The following is a 22,462-nucleotide window of genomic DNA, read 5'->3' on the forward strand; positions in this document are numbered from 1 at the left end:
ATCATCTCAAGATCAGTGTATCCCAAGCCAAATAGCATCTACCTCCTTCATCCTGGTCTTCCTTCTGGATCTCCACTTTCATTAACTGTCAAATGTTTTACCAATCTGACATTATAATTGACTTCCTTATGTTTAACCCACATGTCTAATCAGTCACAAAGTCTTACTTACTCAGCCTTCCAGAAAGTTCTCGCGTTTGTTTATCCCCATGCTTGCATATCTCTACTGTTATTGCCTTACTTCTGGCCTTCATTTTCTCTCATATGAGCTACTACAATCCCCACTTTAATGATCTTTCTTCCCAGCTCCCCTCAGTTTATCCTCCACCTGCTTCTAGAGTTATCTTGTTAAGAAGATTTGACCATGCCATTCTTCTGCTTTAGAAATGTTTATAATTCTCCACTGTATACAGTGCAAAGTCCACCCAATTTGGCATAGCACTGTCAGGCCAACAAACTCTGGGCCCAAATCAATTTTCCAGATGTACTTCCCATCATTCTCTCCATGTGTCCTATACTTCAGCTCCAGTTAAAATACAGTTCTTTACCACATAAGCCTGTAACATAATGTGAAGACCCCTATTTTAACCCTGACTGCATTGTTTCAAGGTATTTATAAGCATCTTGAGGGCAAGGACTGTGTATTATTCATCTTTGTAGCTCTGGTGCTTGCCATAAGTAGATCTCAATAAATATTACATAAACTCATAAAGGAATGATGACCTGGATTCATAGTTTTATCTTCTTACATATTTTTATTGACACATAATAGATTTATGTATAGAGTTTCAATTTCATTTCTGCCATTCCTTAGCAATGTGACTTTTGTCCAGTTCTAAGCCTTAGTTTCCTCATCTGTAAACTGAGCCTAGCAATAATTGCAACCTAGCCCTATAGATTTTGAAGGGAATTTTCATGTTCCTTTTCTGTCTTGTCTTCTCAAGCTCCTCAGGGTCCTACCCTGACTTTGGCAGACAGTGGCAAAAGCAGTGAGAAGAGGGCTGTGGGGCCAAGCTCTGAGCAGCAGCTGCAGTGGGCCTGCCTCACAGCTGCTGACCAGGCTTTTGGGAATTTTGCACTGTTAACCCTTTGGGTCTAGTTCTTGAGAACCCTATGAATTATTCACCCTTTAACTCAACTTCTTGTTTTCTGGGTAACAGACACAGATTATTTACCTACGCACCTGCTTCCCCCTTTCTGAGCAATCCTTCTCATGCAGACAAGTAATTAGACACAACATTCTCTCCCATGTCTAAAATTGGATGACTTCTTAAACTTTTCCCATCTTGTTGACTCACTTGTCAGTAAGTTTTCCTCTTTCAGTGAATGCGATGTTCCAGGTATGGCTTGATCTGCGTAACAAACTGTTAGACTCAACTCTCTATTGTTTTGGACATTGAGAGTCTATTGCTGATAGCTCAACTTGTATAGCTTTATTTAGCAACTGTGTCACGCCCTTGCCTTACACCAGGCTCAGAGTAAGTGAAAAACCCCAGGGCATTTTCACACCGATTGCTGGCATAACAAACCAACCTCTATATGTGCAGTTCATGTTCTAAGCCTTTAAGCAAGACTAAGAAATTGTTCATTTCCGCTCATCAATACCAGTATGCTCATATTCTTTAGAATTATGATTCTATTATCCACCTTTTCCAATCCCATCCATGTGTTCCTCTCTTTTCATACCCAGCTTTGGGTCATCAGCCCATTTGCTCATCTGTCCTTGTCCTCATCCATATAATCTGTATTTCCAAACTTTTTTTATTGTGTGAAAATACATATAACTTAAAATTTACCATTTTAAACTATATAGTTCAGTGGCATTATCAACATTTTATGTTGAAAATTTTCAAACCTATGGAGAAGTGCAATAATGCCCATATACCTTCTACCTAGAGTCACTCTTTATAAACATTTTACCAAGTTGCTTTCTTGCTTTCTCTCCCCTCACCTCTATCTCTACATCTATATCTATATCTATGTTTATATCTGTATCTATCTATCTGTATATATTCCTATTTACTGGAGGTGTGACCTTTAAAAATATATGGCTCTTGCATACATCAATGGATTCTAGGAAGGAGACATGAAATCACACTTAGCAATATCCAAGTGAGTGGAGCAAGGGAAACAGAACAAAAAAATACACCAGTGGTAAGTGGTTAATGCTTATTGGTTATCAATCTAGTAGAAAGTTTTTATTGAGTACCTACTAGAGTTATAAGCCCAACACTGAAAAATTATGAAATATAATCCCGGTCTTTATGAAGCTAATGATGTGTTCGGGGAAGGTAACAATTGATTTTTTTAACATGTCACCACCTTTTTGTCTGCTTACCTCTAGCCTTGCCCTTTCTGGAACTTCAACGCATCATTCATAGTATCATCAAAATTATCTGTTGAAAACTCTACACTCATTTTCTTTTTCTTTTCCTTTTTTTTTTTTAATTTGAGATGGAGTCTTACTCTGTTGCCCAGGCTGGAGTGCAGTGGTGTATTCTTGGCTTACTACAACCTCCGCCTACTGAGTTCAGCAATCCTTCCACCTCAGCATCCCAAGTAGCTGGGAGTCCAGGCGCACACCACCACGCCAGGCTAATTTTGTATTTTTAGTAGAGACGGGGTTTCACCATGTTGGCCAGGCTGGTCTCGAATTCCTGACCTCAGGTGCTGCACCCACCTCGGCCTCCCAAAGTGCTGGGATTACAGGTGTGAGCCACGGCGCCTCATTTTTTTTTATCCCTGGATACACCTTAAGAATGCCATAGAACAATTTTAAAAAGCCAAAATTTTGCTTTAACACAGATTGGTAATGTAAGAGTCTCATGGGTAGGCCCTGAACATCATATTTCTAAGGATCCCCAGGTAATTCTGATGCATAGTGAGGGTTGACAACCACTGCCGTGGACTGATTATGCCTCTCTCTTTTTTGAAACTTACTCTTTCGTCATTCCCTCTATCCACACCCCTTAGCAAAGCTAGTGACTTCCATAAACTGGTCTGGACTTCATCTCCTAACACTCCTTCCATAACTCTTCATAATCTTGCTATATCCAGTGCTGCTTCACTACTTTGTATTTTCATATCTTGTATCTTCTGTATGGAATATCCTTATCTTCCTTATGTGCGTATCAAAATATTATACATCCTTTAAAATTTGAATAACACATCCTTCAGGAAATTTTCCTGAACTTACTGTTTCTTTAGCTTGTAAACATTTTTATTATTATGCTTATCACACAAAATGAATCATAAATATCTGTTTATGCATCTCTCCCCTACTCAACCGTGAAGTCTTTGAGGGCTGGGAAGGTACCTTACTTACCTCTGTATCCCCAAAACTTAGCCAACAAAACTGCAAACAGTAGGTGCCCAATACATATTTCTGGACTAAGTTGATTAATTTTTTAAAAATGTTTTAGCATTTCTAAGACAAAAAAATGGGCAAGAAAGAACAAGGCAGATTCAAAAGAAGAGGTCTGTCAGTTGAATACTCGGTGAGATATCTGTCCTTGGGAAGAAGGGATTTTGTCTGGAGAAAACTAGGCTGTGCTAAGAAGAATAACTAATTCTATACAGACAGGCAGCCAAGAACAGGCTGTGGCCAAAGTGTTGATGGATGACAGCTGGAAGTATGGCTTGTGAACCAACTAAAAATGACACATCAATCTGAGCTGCAAAATAAATCATTGGGACTCCAAAGGCTTTTGTTCACTTTAAAATCTCACTCTACATGAACATTTAATAAGAACACTTCAAATTGTTATGGCACTTTACTACTTTACACATTCACATACATAATCCCATTTAAACTTCCCAACACCTGTTATAAGGACAACATTATCAAACCAATTTTAGGATGGAAAACTGAGGCTCTAAAAATTTCATTGATTAACCCAAAGTCACACAGATGATAACTGGTAGAGGCAAAGCATGAATAGATTTTGAGATAAGAAAAGGAGAAGGAATAAGAAAGCCATAAAAAAGTGAGCAAAAAAAAATCTGCAATATGCACGCTAAATTTCATTCTGGGCTTTATTAACTACAAGTTTTTGTTGTTCTTTTCTCAATAATAGTAAAGGGGTTGAATCAGAGAAGGGGGTGCTCCTAGGTTAACAGTTGGTCATCTGTAATATACCAGGTATGGTGCAAGTCACTTTACATATCAATAATAGCCCTATATGGTAGATATGGTTATCCACAATTTCAACATGTAGAAATTGAGATGCAGAAGATGTAATCAATTTGCCCAAAGGTCTGTAAGAGTTGGAAAAAAATTTGCACTCTGTTCTTTTTGACTCTAAAACCAGTGTTATTTGTATAACATCATATATTTAATTCCTGTGTTGTGTTAGTTATATGTTAGAAAAATGTTGTAATAAAGGTATTATTTGGAATGTCTAATATCTTTTTATGAAAGTAAGACAGAAAGTCAGAGAAAGAAAAAAACAGTGTTCTGAATAAGGTTGAAGTAGTCATGAAAGTCAACTTGGAAGAAAAGTGAGACTTGACCTGGGTCTTAAAAGATTGGTAAAATTTGAAGCACCAACTAGGCAAGGGAGGGCATTCTTGAAAGGGGTAAGAACATGGAGAAAGGCACTGAGGAGAGCGGCATCTGCTGGAGAGTCAGAAAAGAACCCAAGAACTGTGGGTGTGGGAGTTTGCTACCATCGAAGAAGTGCAAAATGTCCTAAACTTCACTGTTGGAGGGATATATTCTTACCCTTAAGATCTTCGGGTTGGAGGAAGTTACATTCTTGGATGCGAAAATCAACTGAGGGCCTTTCTGGTACAAGGAAATTGAATTGCTGATTGCTGAGATGTGTTATGAAAGGGAGCAAGTCACCAGTTATCATCAGCTCCCTGCGGGGCCCCACTGTCACAACAGTGATAACTGGGAAATAGATCTTGAGATAAGAACAAGAGAAGAAATGAGAGATGAGTTCAGCAAGCTTTAAAAAAAGACCCCAAATAGGTATCTTTTATAGATTAGGTTTTTTATTGAAAAAGTAGTACATGCAATTCATACAGAAAGCTTCAGAGTACAAAAGGGTATAAAAAAGCCAGTCTATTGTGCATACAAACATATGTACATATATGCATCTTTCCTTATAAAAAAAGGGAGTAAACCTGCACACCATTGTGAGTCTTACTTTTTAAAATTTCAACGAATTAAGTCGGAAAATAATTTTATTTCCAGACATGTAGATCAGTTTTTTTATTTGACTTAATACTATTTCAATATATGAACATGCACTAAAGTTTTAATCCTATCTCTTATAATAGACATTTGCCTTAGTCCCATTTTTTATTAACACAAATAATACTGCAATGTACACCCTTATACTTGTATACATTTGCATACTGTGCAAGTATTTTCATAATATACATTTCTAGAATGGGAATTACTTAGTCAAGGATAAATACATTTTTCATATTACTAGATATTGCAAAATCGTGCCCTCCAAAGAGGTTGCACCACTTTATAATCCCATTTACAAGTTATGAAATGCCCATCTCTCTATCCCCACCAATACTAGGCATTATCTAGCTTTTAATCTTTTTCAATATAATGAAGGGAAATGATGTTTCATTATTGCTTTAATTTGCATTGCTTTAATCATCAGTGAGGTTAAGCCTCTTCTTCTGTGTGTTTATTGACTTATATGGCTGTTTTTCAGTGAAATGTCCATTTATAGCCTTTACTCATTTTTCTATTCATGATTTTGCTTTTTTTCTATTGATTTGCAAGAGATTTTTACATATTAAATAACTTAGTCCACCCTGAGTGAGATAAATTGAAGATGTTCCCCTAAATTGCTTTTTGACTGCATTTATTATATTTTCTACATGAAAAAGTTTTAAAAATTATATGTAGCTAGATTTATGAAATTTTTCTTTTTACCTCCTGGATTTTACATCTTCCTTAGAAAAATCATTTTCACTTCAAGACTACATACAATTATTCCATGCTTTCTCTTGGTATTTTTACAATCGCGTTTTCCACTTGACTCCTTTATATTTCTAGAACTTATTTTGGGGTAAATAATTGAGTGATCTCTATTCTATGGCATTAATTTATCTACTCACATACTAGAACCAAACTGTTTTAATCAGTATAGGTTTTCAATACCTTTTAATACGTGGTGGGTAAAGTTTCTCCCAACACACTCTTTCCCACCTCCCCCCACTGACTTTTCATTTTCAAAATGGTCCTGGCTAGTCTCACACTAAATTTTATATATATATATATAACATGCATAATTGTATATATGATAGAGGACACATTGATAACCAAAGTGATAGATATCTGTGGTCTCAACAGTGAGAGATGCTCCAGAACCTCCATTCTGAGAGGCACGCATGCACACACACACACACACACAGACACACCACAAAACATACAAATAATGTATTTGAAAAATATAATAGTTTAGAGGTGAAATCCTAGGAATACCTACAATGGATCAAGAATAAGGTTGCCAGATTTAGCAAATAAAAATACAGGATGTCCAGTTAAATGTGAATTTCAGATAAATAATTTTGGGGGTATAAGTACATCTCAATTATTTCAGGGGGCATGCTTATGTAAAGACTATTTGTTGTTTATCTGAAATTTTTGTTTTACTGGGTGTCCTCTGTTGTATAGGCAACACTAACCAAGGGGAAAATGAAGAGTAGCTTAAAAGTACAAAGGAAAATTGTGTGCAATGATGAATTAACACATTATGGTCGGTGGGAAGCCGTTAATACAGGCACTTAGACATTGGCTCAAACAGAGAAATTACAATTCTGGGATGTGAATTAAATGAGCTTGTTTTGTCTTCCCAGCTTTGGTTTGAAAAATGAAACCTCTTAAATAAAATGCAAGAGGCTCAATTGATTTGAAGGCTTTTTGGCTTTCTGGCTCCAGTTTAAAAGAAAAATCAGTTTAATAGAAATTGGAAATTAAGATTCTGTTATATTTGTGCCATACTATGAAGACTTTTGATATATAGATTTTCTTTTAAGATTAGTGTTTCAAGTTTAAATTATCGGGAAAATTCCCAAATTGATTTTTTCATTTGGGGTTGGTGGGGAAATGTCATTCTTATTAATCACTTCAGATAATAAGTCCAAGTAGAATCCTTTATGATTTATTGTCTTTTATTTTTAAGTGACCAAGTGATTTGAATCTCAAATTAAAGACATTCTCTAATTCACGAATATTTGCTTAACTAATTCTTTCCTAAAAACTAACTTTACTTTTGGAGCAAGCTCCTGTGCTTGCTCCTGTGCTTGCTCCTGTGGCATATTAAGAAAAGCTTTAGCTCTGGAGTTAGAAAATCTGAATTCAAGTTCCAGATCTTTGTAGCTCTGTGCTGTAAATGTGTGGTAAGTGGCTCAGTGTCTTTGACTCCTAGTTAGTTCATCTATAAAATGGGCATAGTAATTCTTACTTCGTAGGGTTGCTGTGAGAATTAAAGGAGATATACAGGTAAAGTGCGTGGCACTTTATAGGTATTTAATTATTATCAATTTATTTGTAGATACTTATTGAAAAGTATATATATTTGCAAAATCATTTTCATTGATGCTTTTCTAGAGGGTGAAATTTTGTGTGCATTTGAATTCTTTTTAAAGGCTGATGAGTTCTCTATTTCTATAAATATGGGAGAATGTTAGATAAATATAATATTGATATAATGTTAGTATGCTCAGTATGAAACAAAAGAACCCAAAATATACAACATGTATCAATGGGGTTCCTTATGGAAATTTACTGAATTGTAATAATAATGTTTGCCTTTCTGTTGGAAAGAATAAGATGCAAATAAAGTCCTTTTAACTACCTATGGGCGGGATAAGAACCAGCTAGTCTTGGAGGGGTTGAATCTTATGACTATTCTATGGTGCACCCTTTGAAATAAGCCTGTTCTTGGCCACATCAATTCACAGATGGAGGGTGTATGGTTTCCACTATGCTTTTCCCCTGGAAATTTGTCAAGGATTTGTTATATGCTGTGGAATGGTTAGATGTGGGAAAAAAGCCCAAGCACCGTGGCTGGCCCCAGGATTTTTGGACAGGTGTTGATAATCTGTAAGAGTAAGAAGGCTGCTGGTGAGAGTCCATGATATCCAAGAAACAACCAGAAAAAGGCAACTAGAGACAGGAGTTTGAATGTTCCATAGATCATCCCTTGTCCTTTTCTCCTTTATGGGCTCTTCTCCTAATAACTGGTAGGAAGTTAGAAGACCTAGGTTCTAATCATTAATTGTCTGTGAGTTCTGCAGCAAGTCATTTCAGTTTGCTGGACCTCATTTTCCTGATCTGCCCAACTGAGTTTGTGGGGAGGAGATGCCTCAACTATCTCCAAGCCTGGTGTGAGAAGCAAATGTGAGAACAGACTTGAGTGTTCTTTGAAAAAGCAAGCAGTGCTATATGCAAATGCAAGTGTAGAGATTATTATTTATCATCATTTACAGTGAAAGCAAGGATAATGTGATAAGGATAAGCAATCATTCCCTCTGGTCTAGATAGAGGAGAGTGGGGATGGCCTTAGGAAGCATCCAAACCTGGGATTTCTCAGGAAACTGAGAAAACAGCAAACTCTTCCTTCAACATCTCTTCTCCCACTTTTATCCAGTCAGTTTCATGGCCCAGACCCAGTCAAGAACTCTCTTTTTCTCTGCTAGTGTTTCTCATAAGGGTATAGTTGTCTGCATACTAATAGCTGGATGTACACTAAAGCTCTGTTGAGAGGGAACGTGAGGGAAGTTTAAAACCACGAATAATATGGAGAAGATGAATGTTAACTTTTACATTTAATTTTAAAATAAAACTCTACTTCATAATTAAAAGAGACATCTTAGGAGGAAACTTAGGATCCATGAAAGGAAAGTCGTGTCATCAGTCAAATGAAAAGCTTGGACCATCAGATTATTTTTAAAGGTCCTTCCAGCTTTGACATTTTAACTGAGAGTTCTTGTGACAAAATCTCAGCTACCTTTCCAGTACAATGTCCCCACTACTCCCAGCATCTCACTGTAAGCTAATTTTTTCTGCCTTTCCTTCCAAGCCTGTCTCAGTTGCCCTTGGCACTACTTTCCAAATGCAAACTCTATCCCCTTCTCCTTCGCCTAGATAAAGCCTATCAAGCTTCCTTTGACACTGAGTTACCAATGGTGAAAGGGGTAATTATTTACACAACAATATGCTAGGTGCTTTATGTAATTTTTAACCCTCACATAAGCCTTTTGAAATGAACTTTAGTCTTCCCTGTTTATAGGAAAGGAAACTGAAGCTCATACAGTTTAAGGAACTTGCTGAAGATCACACAGCTAGTGCCAAAGTTAGGATTTGAATTAAAATCTGTCAGACTCCATAGTTGGGCTGTCAAGTTCAAGATTCACCTCACCCTTCACTCTCCTCAGACAACTTTCAAGTCTTCAAACCAAACCCTACATTTAATGCTATCATGTAGTAGACTTACTTGATTTCGTATCTTCTTTTCCCAACTCCTGTTTTGATTCCTCAAGAGAAAGGATCATAGCAAATTCAAGTCTCTATACTCAGTGGTTAGTTCTCTGACTTGCACACAGTAGGAGCTTAATAAATATTTGTTGATGAGTAGACATCAGATTAATTTGCTGTTCAAAACCCGTGTTTGAGCATTAAATATGTTTTACCAGTGGAAGAAAACTGTAGCTAAGGTAATTTGTGAGCTGAAGCCATTGTTACTTCTGTTGCTAAGGGAAGTCAGTTACCCTGGGATACTAATTAACTGCAGCTATTGTGGAAATTAAGCCAGCAGCCCCCAGTGAGTTCAGAGAGCTGATGGGAGGAGGGAATCTAGAAGGTGTCAAGTAAGAAAGTATATTTTCTGATTTGAAGTAAAATGACTAAGGGAGGGGGTAGCTTGTACACTTTCAGCACCGTCACACCTCTGTGAAGCCTATTTCTCTTCCTTAGTGGGCAAAGAGGTTGTTCCCTATAATTAGCTCAAACAGTTGAGGCAAAGTGAATAGACTGCCTGTGGCTGAGACCTACACTTCAGGCTTTGCTAGCATTGAGGGATAAGCATCTGGGGGGCTTTGACGTCAAAGTAGCTCCAAGGCTGAATGAAAAGTACTGAAGAGACTCTCAACACTAAGTTAAGATTCCAGTTGAAATGATGAAGGGAAATGAAGAGATCAATAAAGAAAGGTAACAGACTCTACCTGGGGTGCTCGTTGCATTTAAAAGAATTATCTACTCTGCTGTCTAAATTGGAGTTCAACAGTTTTAATAAAGGGATTTATTTATGATTCTAGAAAAAGTCTGAACAGTGTACTTATTTATCTGCAACATAGCCAGAGCTCAAACTTGGACACAAGTTGCTCTAACAGACTAGTTCCACCTAGTGATAGTGTACCTAAATTGCAGTTTGTTTTTCTGAGAAAACGAAAGCATGGCGTTTACAAGTGGTCACTGCAGCACTGAAGTCAAGACATTATTCAACAGCTGAGCACCAGCTTCGTGAGAAGCCCTGGGCTAGAGACACTGATGCGTGTCTGGGGAAGAGGGAATAAGTGCTTTGCAGATTGGCTAAGCGAGGCAATAATAAAACTTCTGATTAACAGCAGGTGGTGAGAGCACCAAGCCTGCAGGAAGCATATAAAATAATATTTAGAGACCAGGGCAGGTGGGATTAACTCTCTCCCTACTGACTCATGCTGTTGAAAAAGATCTGTATACGAACTCAAAACCTCCTTTCTGCATGATAGAAGGCCATGAAAGGGTGAGGAAGAAAATCCCAAGGGGAGTTCTGACCAGAAGGACAAGAGGACACAATAAAATTCAGCAGCAACATGGTACCCTTGTCTTTTCATGCAATAATTCTATAAGAAGATTATACAACTTCACCAGAGCGGCACTGAAATCTTCTTGGCTTTAGACTCACATATCCAAATGCCTAATTAGTTAAGCACCTTGCACTCTGAGCATCCAAAGCCATGAAAGCAACAGGTAGGCCAAAATACAGGTCTACAGGTCTGGTAGATCCCAATCAGGGCTGCCCTGCACTAGGAATTAGTATAGCAACCACACCCCCTCAATGCCAGAGATATGGAGGCAAGTGCTGAGCCTAAAATATTGTGGTAAATCAGGCCTTCTGTGATTCAGACCCCTGAGGTCAGGGGTTCGAGACCAACATGGCCAACATGGCAAAACCCTATCTCTACTAAAAATACAAGAATTAGCTAGGCATGGTGATGCATGCCTGTAATCCCAGCTACTCTGCAGGCTGAGGCAGGAGAATCGCTTGAACCCAGGAGGCAAAGGTTGCAGCGAGTCTAGCAGCCTGGGAGATAGACTGAGGCTCCATCTAAACAAACAAACAAACAAACAAACAAACCAAGAATCGTGTGCTTTTAAAGGGCTCCTCAAAACCAATCAGTACAAATGGTTACCCGGAGCAGGAATCCCCTTCACAATACCCCAGAACATGCTTATCTAATACCTGCCTGGCCAGCCCTCCCCACTCTTTATAGAATATAGAACCCACCACCCACCAGGCAGCTATTTCAACCCCCATCACCTTTCTCAGGAACCCTAGTAGCCAGAAAAATCTCTTCCATCTCACTGATCCCAAATCTTCCCATGTTGCAGCTAGAAACCACCTGGGGGATTGGTAACATTTAAACAAGCACTGTTTAAAACATTTGCAAAGTTTTCTGTTGTAAAAGTATCTTGCTTTGAAAGTGATGCTCTCTCTTTCAGAAAACCGTTTGTAGAGATTCTTTTGCTAAAGCAGTTTGTAGTTGCTCCCCTGGGTGTGTGTCTTCTATTAAGGCAATGATCTCAGAATCCTTGCTACAAAAGCCCGAACAAAATGCTAAATCCCTTCAAGCATCCCTGAACAGGCAGATATATTGGTGGTCAGCTGCAGAGGGCAGCTTGGAAACTGAAATCAATCTGCTTTAGCTTCTGTGCTTTACCAGCATTTTCTTAAATTGCTCTTCTCTGTTGCTAGTTGCTTTAAGGCACCTTCTGTTGAAAGGAAAATTTGTGCATATAAGTCTCAAGAAACCTCTATCTAGTATGGACCCCTGGAATCAAAAATTCATTTCAAAGGAGGAAATAGAAAGGAGAGAAATTTGTGGATGAAAATAATTCTCCCTTTTACCTTGCAAAAGTCACCAGGCAGGGTCTTCACTTAGGCTGGTATCAAATAATGATTCATTCATCAGGATTGAATTGAAAACTCTTGAGAGCCAGAAAGGACTCCTGAAAAAGGAAAGGGATGGTGACTGCCATGTTTCATAACTCCAGTGGGTGGCACTTACAATTGGAGGGACATGGAGAAGGCTCCAAAGGATGGTTCCCTGGTAGCAAATGAAACAGGTGGCAAAGAGGAGGTCTAGCAAACAGGTTGAAACCAGAGTAGGGCATGAATTTGCTCTGGACAATAAAATTAGGTAGCATTGAGGGTACGGGTGTCTGTCTGGAGCTCCAGTTCTACAGGGTCAAGGCAAAGAAATCCAGCAGAAGACAGAAAAACCCAGCTCAGTCCCAGGTACCGATATATTGCTAAAGAAGGAGGGGATGTCGATAGGAAGTTAATATAGGGACTGGGGGACCCCATACTGTAAGACCAATTATAATGAGGGGACTAGAGAGAAAAGCAAGTCTGGAGTGGAGAAACTGAGGCGGAGCTTGCAGATGTAGGATTTAGTTGTCCTAGCTGGAGAAGCAGGAAAAGGTCCAGGTATTGAGTTGGGAGCTTATGGGACTGATGCTGCTTGCATGTCTCAAAATCCTATTGTACTTCTTACAAACAAACTTGAAAACCTGGAATTTTCAATTTTTTTGACAATAAAAAGTACCAAACTGACTCCGAGAACACATAGCTAGACAATATAATCAAACCAATTTACCAGATAAGAAATTGAGAAAATTGTTGGAGACAAATTCTCCCCTAAAAGCACCAGGCCCAAATTGTTTCTTGAGGAAGGAGTGGATTGGAGAAACGTTGGTAAAAGGATACAACATTCCAGTTAGAGATCTATTGTACAGCATGATAACTATAGCCAATAACAATGTACCAGATTCTTGAAAATCACTGGGACAGTAGATTTTGAGTGTTCTCACCACAAAATAATGATAAGTATGTGAGGTAGTATATATGTTAATTAGCTCAATTTTAGTCATTCCACAATTTATACATATTTCAAAACATAATATTGTATATAACAAATATGTATAGTTTTTATTTTTCAATTAAAAGTTAGTTAATTTAAAAGGAAACATAAATTATGTAAGTACAGTGAAAGGTAGAAATTGATAAATCTGTAACACACGTGGAATTAAAAATGCATAAAGGCCTAAAACAGGGAGGAGGATCCCTTCCAATGAAAGGACCTTGGGGATGTTTCATTAACAAACTAACATGTGGTATTGGTTATTGATTCAACAACAGCAAAAAATATTCTGGCTTTACCCATTCAGAGCTCTTTTAGTTGGTTCCCATGTCCCCTTGACATATACCCACTTTTGTAGGGATTTTTTAAAGCACTTTTCTATTTTCTGACACTGCAAGATGCTTCAGTCTCATTTTATATTTACGGAGAATACTAAAAGAAACCATGGACAAATCCAAGGTCATGCGGATTTCCCCATTTGCTTCTAAAAGTTTTATAGTTTCAGCTCTTACATTTAGGTCTTTGGTTCATTTTGAGTAAATGTTTGTATGAGATTAAAGTTAAGGGTCAAACCTCATTCTTTTGCATGTGGATATTTCAGTTTTCCAGCACTTTTTGTTGAAGACAATTGTTCTATTTCCATTCAACGATCTTGAAACCCTTGCCAAATATCAATTGATATAGATGTGAGTGTTTATTTCTGTGCTCTCAATTCTTTTCCATTGGTCTGTATTTCTATCCTTAGATCAACACCACACTCTTTTGATTACTGTAACTTTAAGTAAGTTGTAAAATCAGGAAGTATGACTGTTCCAGCTTTGTTTTGTTTCTCAAGATTGCTTTTGGTTATTTTGTCACCCATGCAATCCCATATTAATTTTAGAATCAGCTTCTCCATTTCTGCCACACACACAAAAAAACCAACAATAACAGGCCATTGAGATTAGATTTGAGATGGCATTAAAACTATGTGTTTTTTAGGTAGTATTGTTATCTTAACAATATGTAGTCAGCCAATTCTTGAACCAGGTGTCTCCCATGTATTTAGGTCTTCTTTAGTTTATTTCAGCAGTGTTATGTAGTTTTCCGCAGGCAAGTCTTGTGTTTTCTTGGTTAAATTTATTCCTAAGTATTTTATTCTTTTTGATGCTATCATAAATGAAATTGTTTTCTTAATTTCTTCTTTGAATCGTTCAATACTAGTGTACAGAAATATGCTAAAATCACCCAATACATTGTTACTGTTATTACTGGAAACAATTTTAAGTCTATTAGGAAGTGATGACTTTCAAGCTCTTTAAATATTGGAGCTGAAACTACAAGTCTTCAATTCTATTAGATTTTAAAGGAACAAAGTACTTTAATGCTATTTAATCTGTTTCAGAGCATAGAGAAAGAATAAAAGCTTCCAAACAGATACCAAAAGTTGACAAAACTATACCTGATTCTCAATTATTAGCACTAATGCAAAAGTACCAAATTAGATGTTAGCAAATAGAACCCATCAACTAATTAAAAGAAAAATACTCCAAGAAAGTGGGTTTTATACCAGAAAGTCAAAGAGATTTCAATATTAGGAAATCCATTAACACAATTAAACATGGAAAAAATTTATAATCATTTCCATAAACAACAGTATTAATTTTATGAAATTAAATGGTCATGCTTGATTAGTAAATGGAAGTTATTACTAACAGGACACAATAAACTGAGAAAGATTGAAAAAGAAACAGAAAGTGAGGAAGGAAAATATTAGCATCCTGCTAAATGGCAAAATGCTAGAAGTATTACTATTAAAATCTGAAATAAGGCTTCTCGCCAGGAATACATGACCTGAGTTTGGACAGGAGTAGTTACCAAATAAACAAAGGTTGAGGGACATCATACAAAATGAAAGACATGTGCTCTTTAAACTGTCAAGATCACGAAAGTCAAGGAAAGACTGAGGAAATGTTCTAGACTTTAGGAGACTAAAAATACACGAAAACTAAATGTAACATGTGACCCTGGATTGGATCCTGGACCACAGAATAGAGAGAGACATGCATGGTTGGGACACTTGGCAAAATTTGAATGAAGTCTTTGGGTTGGGTCATAGTGTTGTATCAATGTTTATTTGCTGATTTGGATATTTCTATTTGTGACTGTGAAAGATAATGTCCTTGCTTTTGGGAAGCACACACTGGCATATTTGGGGGTGGTTGGGGATAATGTCTGAAACTTGCTCTCAATTCAATTAGTTTTTAAAAAGAATATTTTCAAGAGAGTAGTGGTTTCATTGTTTGTTTGTTTTTTTAAAAAACAGTAGTACTCATTTTAAAAGAGTTGTGTGTTTGTGTGTGTGTGTGGAGAGAGAGAAGGGGAGAAAGAGAGAGCAAATATGCTAAAATGCTGGCATTTGTCTAATATAAGTAAAAATAATATGTGAGTTTTTTATTCTGTTTTTTCAATTTTTTAATAAGGTTACAATATTTCAAAATAAATTATATAAAAAGCCCCACCACACAATGTTGTAATTTAGACCTAAGAAAAGCATTGAAATAAATATACTGTAAGATAGAAAAAAATGATTATTATAAATATTTTCCTAACAGACAAGGTGATTATCATTTTAGTATTAAGATTTTAATATCATTCAAAATTAATCCAAATAAGCTGAACGCAGTGGCTAATGCTTGAAATATCAGAAACTCAGGACCCCATCTCTTAAAAAATATTAAAAATTAGTTGGGTGCCTGTAGTCTCAGCTACTTTGGAGGCTGAGGCAGAAGGATCACTGGAGCTTAGGAGTTCAAGGCTGCAGTGAGATATGACTGTGCCACTGCACTCCAACCTGGGTGACGGAATGAAACCTTGTCTCTAAATAACAAAAAAAATAAAAAATTAATCAAAATGTATAGTTCATTTAAGATATAGGCTTACATATATATTTAGTTCTTTCTTTTTTTGAGGCAGGATCTCACTCTGTCAATCAAGCTGGAGTGCAGTGGTGCCATCACAGCTCATTGCAACCTTGACCCCTGCCAGGCTCAAGTGATTCTCCCATCCCAGCCTCCTGAGTAGCTGGGACCACAGGCGCATGCCACTACAATTGGCTAAATTTTATTTTTTGTAGAGATAGGGTCTTGCTATGTTGCCCAGGCTGGTGTATTTAGTCCTCTAAAGGACAGCAGAAATCAGTAAGATGGATGGCATAAAGATAAAAATTGAAAAATGCAAGCATTGCTACATAAATACATCTTTTAGATATCATGAAAAAAGACATTACATTTACAGTTGCAACTGTAACAGCAAACACCAAAAAAATGAACTCTAGGAATAAAGCTACTGAGAAATGTGCAGGGCCCACATGAAAAATATTTAAAGCATCAGGTTGTGTCATAAAACTACATTTAAGTAAATGGAAGGATATACTTAAAAATTAATTATAATATTAACGTGATCCTATTAAAACAGGTAACAATTTTTAAAAATTAATCAAGCTTATTTAAAAATTTCTCTAGAAAAAAACATGAAGAACACAACCAAGACCTTTCTACAAAAAAACTAATAATGAAACAATAATGAAATACAACATTTCATGTATAATAAGGTAAAGGTAAAACAAATCTCAATGACACTGGTTCATGAGATCAATGAGAAAAAATAGAGAGTCAAAAAGAGACCCAAGTCATGTTAGAATTTGGTATATGAAAAAGATGGCACTTAAAATCAGTAAGAAAAATAATAGATGGTTTTATCAACAAATGTTGCGGAGACAAATGGATTTTCCAATGGAAAAAATAAAAGTGGCTCCCAATCTCACTCCATACTCCAAAATAAATTTGAAGTGGATCAAAGGTGTGAGTTGAAAATGAAAACAAAGTACTAGAAGCCAACATGGGGTATCTTGTCTTCAGTTCCAGAGTGGAGAACTTTCTAAGTATGATACAAACCCAGAAGCCATGAAAGACAAATAAATTAATTATTCAAATATGTATGAACTTCTTCTGGAAAAATGGAATGTATGTATTGTTTCCTACTTCTCTTGCAAAGTACAGATAAAATCCCTGGAGATTATATATGAAAGAACCATAAGAAGACAGAAAGGTGAAAAGAAAAATGCAGACAGGATAGAGACCTCAGGACCAAGAAATGGCACTGTGGCGAGTTCCTTGGGTATTCTTTTTGCTTCTTATTTCCAATCCAGGTAACAAAGACAATGTAAATATAAAATCATCAAAGGGCACTACCAAAACAAGAAGTGATAAGAAAAGCCTATTCTCTCTAGCTAAAACAGAAAACTTTTAGACAATAAGCACTCTCTGGCCACATACCACAGAAAATGTTTGACCCATTCCCACTCCTGCCAGCAAAGGCCAAATGAAGAATTTAGACTTGCACCTTTCCCACACTAAAACAAGGTGCCCTGACATCCTTGTCAGGGTGATGTCATAGGCCAGTGGGAAGTAGGAACTTCCACCACAGTTGGCAGTAATGAGACATAATGATAATATTGGCCACATAGGGAGCAGTAAGGAGGATCTCTTCTGCATACTACCCTGTGTCAATAGAGGCCAAATGAAAACCTGAACTTCCACCCTAACCTAGCAGATGTCAGTTAAAATATAAAATTTAAATAAAATCAAGACTATCATAACAACTGAAATATCCAGATTTCAACAAAAAATTATACCAAGAACTACAAAAATCTCAACTTGCAAAAAGTAAGACAATCAAATCAACAGATAACAACCCAATGTTGACAGATATATAATCATCTTATAGGGACTTATCATCATGCATTATAATAATGTTTCAACAGAAAATTACAAGCACACTTGAAACAAATAAAAAAGTGGAAAGTCTCATCAAAGGAATAGAAACTCTCAGCAAAAATTAAAGATATAAGAAAAAATTCATGGAAATATTAGAACTGAACAATACAGTAACTGATTTTTAAAAAAAGAATAATTAATGGGCTCAGCAGCAGAATAGACAGGACTGAGGAAGAAATCATTAAACTTGAATGTAGAATAATAGACATTACTCTCCTTGAATAACAGGGGGAAAATGAAGAGTCCAGGGACATACAGCACTATAAAAAAAATAAATAACTAGCATTCTGATCATTAGAATCTTAGAAGAGTGGGGAAAACTTAGAAAGTTTGAAGTTTTAGGTAAAAAGGAAAAAGATTGAATATATAATGGCCAAGAATTTCCCAAATTTGGGCCCAGTGTAGTGGCTGATACCTGTAATTCCAGCAAATTGGGAGACTTTGCAGGAGGATCGATTGAGGCCTGGAGTTTGAGATGAGCCTGATCAACATAGTGAGACCCCATCACTTTCTTTAAATTATAAAATATATAATAAAAACTTTAAAAGAATTTCCCAAATGTGGCAGAAGACATGAACCAACAGATTCAAGAAGTTGAGCAAACCCAAAACAAGATAAATTCAAAGGTGCACATCATAATTAAACTTCAGAAAACTAAAGTCAAAGAAAAAAATTAAAAAACCACTAGAGAAAAATGACATATTATCTATAGGGGAATACCAATTAGAACCAAAGGGAGTTCTTCATTAGAAACTAGGGAAGGTGCAAGAAAGTGGCACAATATTTTTCAAGTGCTGAAAGAAAAGAAATGTCAACTCAATAATCTATATATAGTAAAAACATCCTCCAAGAAAGAAAGAGAAATCAATACGTTCTCAAATGAAAAAAATCTAAGAGTTTTTTTTTTTTTTTTTTACCAGACCTACCCTAAAGAATGGCTAAAGAAGTTCTCTAAAAAGAATAGAATGATTTTTTAAAATCTTGGAATATCAGGAAGGAAGAAAGAACAAAAAGAGGGAATATATGGATAAATATAATTGAACACTCTCTAATCTGTTTGTGCTGGAGAAAACACTTAATACAATTATATATTATATGGAGGAGGATAAAAATATGTGAAGAGAGGTAAATTTTCTATACATCACTTGAACAGGTAAAGTACTGGCACAAGTATAATTACATAAGTTATGTGTATATAATGTAATAACTAATGCAACTAGGGAGGAAGATATACAAAGAGATACACTCAGAAACACTATAGATACCACAATTGATCTTAGCCAAAAGGCCAAGAAGTGATAAAAATACTACAGATAAATAAAAATTGAATTCTAAAAAAAGAGTAAAAACTTAAATAAACACAAAGGAAGTCAGGAAAAAGAAAATAGAGAAACAAAACACACAGAGAACAAACAGAAAACCAACAGTAAAATAGCATAATTATGCCCTACGAAAGCAATAATTATATTCAACATAAATGGTAAAGATACACCAATTAAAAGAGTTTTGCTAGTGTATTTTTATTTTATTTTATTTGAGATGGAGTCGCACTCTGTCACCCAGGCTGGAGTGCGGTGGCCTGATCTCAGCTCACTGCAACCTCTGCCTCCTGGGTTCAAGTGATTCTCCTGCCTCAGTCTCCCAAGCAGCTGAGATTACAGGCACATGCCACCACACTTGGTTAATGCTAAATTTTTTTTTTTTTGTATTTTTAGTAGAGATGGGGTTTCACCATGTTGGCCAGGTTGGTCTTGAACTCCTGACCTCGGGATTCACCCACCTTGGCCTCCTAAAGTGCTGGGATTACAGGTGTGAGCCACCATGCCCGGTTAATTTTTTTTTTTTTTTTAATTTTTAGTAGAGGCGGGGTTTCACCATGTTGGACAAGCTGGTCTCGAACTCCTAGCCTCGAGTTATCCACCTTCCTCAGCCTCCCAAAGTACTAGTTGTTTTATTTAAAATCCTCAATTACATGCTGTTTAAAAGACACTCACTTCTCTTGTAAGAAGTATGTAGGTTGCAAGCAAAAGGACAGAAAATATTAAGCCATGCAAAGATTAACCAAAGAAATCAGGAGAAGCTATGTTAATATAGCCTCAGAGCAAAGAAAATTACCAGTGACAGAGAAGGACATTACATAATGATAAAAGAGTCAATTCACAAGAAAAATGTAACAATATTACGTCTATATACACCAAAGTTGGAGAACAGAGATACAAAATATGTGCAGCAAAAACTATAGAATAGAAAGGAGAAATAGTCAAGTCCACAATTACATCTGTAGATTTCACCACCCCTGCCAGTAATTGATAGAGCAAGCAGGCAGAAAATAAGTAAAAATATAGATGATCTGAACGGTACTATCAATTTTATCTAATTGACATTTATAGAGTATTCCACCTAACAACAGCAGAATACACATTATTTTCAAGCACTCATGGAACAGTCACCAAGATAGACCATCTCCTGGACCACAAAACAAATATCAACAAATTTTTTAAAATTGAAATCATACAGTATATGCTCTCTTACCACAGTGGAATACGGAAGAAATAACAGAAAATTTTTGAAACAGATTGGAAACTAAACAACATCTTTCTAAGTAATTCATCAGCCAAAAGAAAGCCTCGAGGGAAGTAAATAAATGCACTGAACTAAATGAAATGAAAATACAACATATCAAAATTTTGGGGGTGCAGCTAATGCAGTGATAAGCAGGAAATTTACAGCAGTAATTTTTTTATTTTAGCCAAAAGGAAATAGCCTCCAATCAATAATTTAAACTCCCACCTTAAGAAACAAGAAAAAGAAGAGCAAAATAAATCCAAAGCAAGCATGAAGATGGAAATAATAAAGGTAAGAGCAGAAGTCAATAGAGTTGACAACAGAAAAACAATACAGAAAATCAATAAACAAAAATTTCTTCTTCGAAAACTTTGAAGACTTCTTCATAGAAAAAGAAACTCCACTATAATCAACGTTTAAAATATAAAACTTTGGCATGGGGGAGTATCTGCAATGCCTGTTACACAGACTAAGTTTCTTAACATATGGAAAGTTCCTAGCAGTCAGTAAGAAAAATGACCAACAGCCTATTAAAACAATGGGCAAAAGAAAATGAGCAACAGTTCACAGAACACTGAACATGTCTTTAAATACTCCAAATATTAAGATTAAAAGATTTCATAATATATTAATTTATGATAATATAAAAAAATATGAAAAAATACCCTCATATATTGTTGATGGAGGTGTAAACTCTCTGAAATCACATTTTATTTGGTTGAGCAACTCCAGTTTGATGAATTTATACTACAGATATACCTACACATATTTTAAAATACTTGTAGAAAGGGATATTTATTGCATATTGTTGCAGTAGCAAAAGATGGACTATAACCTAAGTGTCCATCAATAGGATACTGATTCAATTATTGTGCATTTATACTATGAAATATCATGCAGTCATTAAACAAAAAATATTTGATGAGGTGGATTGAAAACATGTTCACAAATCCTTGCCACTCCAATCAAGATATGGAGTCTGACTGTTTACTACCATTTTAAAATGTTTTCTTACATGAATGTGGTATTTAAACATAATTTAGAATTTTACCTTGTATCACTTAAGAAGCAGAGAGAGTTTGTTTAGGGGTAGTACTTGCTTCTATGAAGGAAATATTCCATTATTTCCTTCTGGTTAGAAGTATCAGTCCCAGAGAATGATTCTATGGCTCCTAAAATGACACTACTTACAATGACACCTAGTCAGAGCTAGATTGACTGATTATTTTCTTAAATAACAGCTTTTTTGAGAAATATCACATATTTAGATCAAATCTGGCTGTTTACATTGTACAAGTGAATGGTTTTTAGTATATTAGCAGAGTTGTGCAACCATTACCACAATCAATGTTAACATATTTTTAACATCCTTCCCCAAATCTTACATCCTTTAGCAGTCACTCCTAATCTCTTCCCTAGCCTGTGGCAACAACTAATACACCTTCTCTCTCTATGGATTTACCTATGCTGAACATTTCGTATAAGTGGATTCATACAATGTGGTATTTTGTGTCTGGCTTCTTTTACTTAGCATAATGATTTCAAGGTTTATTCATGTTGTAGCACATAGCAGTACTTCATTTTTTATTGCCAAATAACATTCCATTGTATGGATGTGCCACATTTTGTTTATCCATTCATCAGTTGATGGACATTTGAGTTATTTTTGCTCTCTGGTTACTATGAATAATGATGCTATGAGCATTTATGAACAAGTTTATGTATATATCTATGCACTGAATTATTTTAGATACATACCTAAGAGTAGAATTGCTGGTCCACATGGAAATTCTGTTGAACTTTTTGAGGGACAGCCAGGCTATTTCCCGAAGTGGTTGAACCATTTTACATTCTCACCAGCAATGTGTGAGAGTTCTGTTTTCTCCAACTCCTTGCCAACACTTGTTATTATATGTTTGA

The 22,462-nt window shown here is 36.1% G+C and overlaps 1 protein-coding gene across 1 annotated transcript in view; it reads right to left on the reverse strand.

Moving 5' to 3' along the window:
* LOC105501846 (olfactory receptor 5L1-like) overlaps nucleotides 1–22,462 on the reverse strand; it is a 39,807-nt gene that overhangs the window by 14,125 nt on the left and 3,220 nt on the right. Inside the window, exon 2 of the mRNA XM_011927945.1 lies at nucleotides 4,723–4,906. Coding sequence (XP_011783335.1) covers nucleotides 4,723–4,906 — 184 coding nt within the window. The remainder of the gene's footprint in view (nucleotides 1–4,722; nucleotides 4,907–22,462) is intronic.

The sequence above is a fragment of the Colobus angolensis genome, unplaced genomic scaffold (genome assembly GCF_000951035.1).
Source record: "Colobus angolensis palliatus isolate OR3802 unplaced genomic scaffold, Cang.pa_1.0 Scaffold751, whole genome shotgun sequence".
NCBI lineage: Eukaryota > Metazoa > Chordata > Mammalia > Primates > Cercopithecidae > Colobus > Colobus angolensis.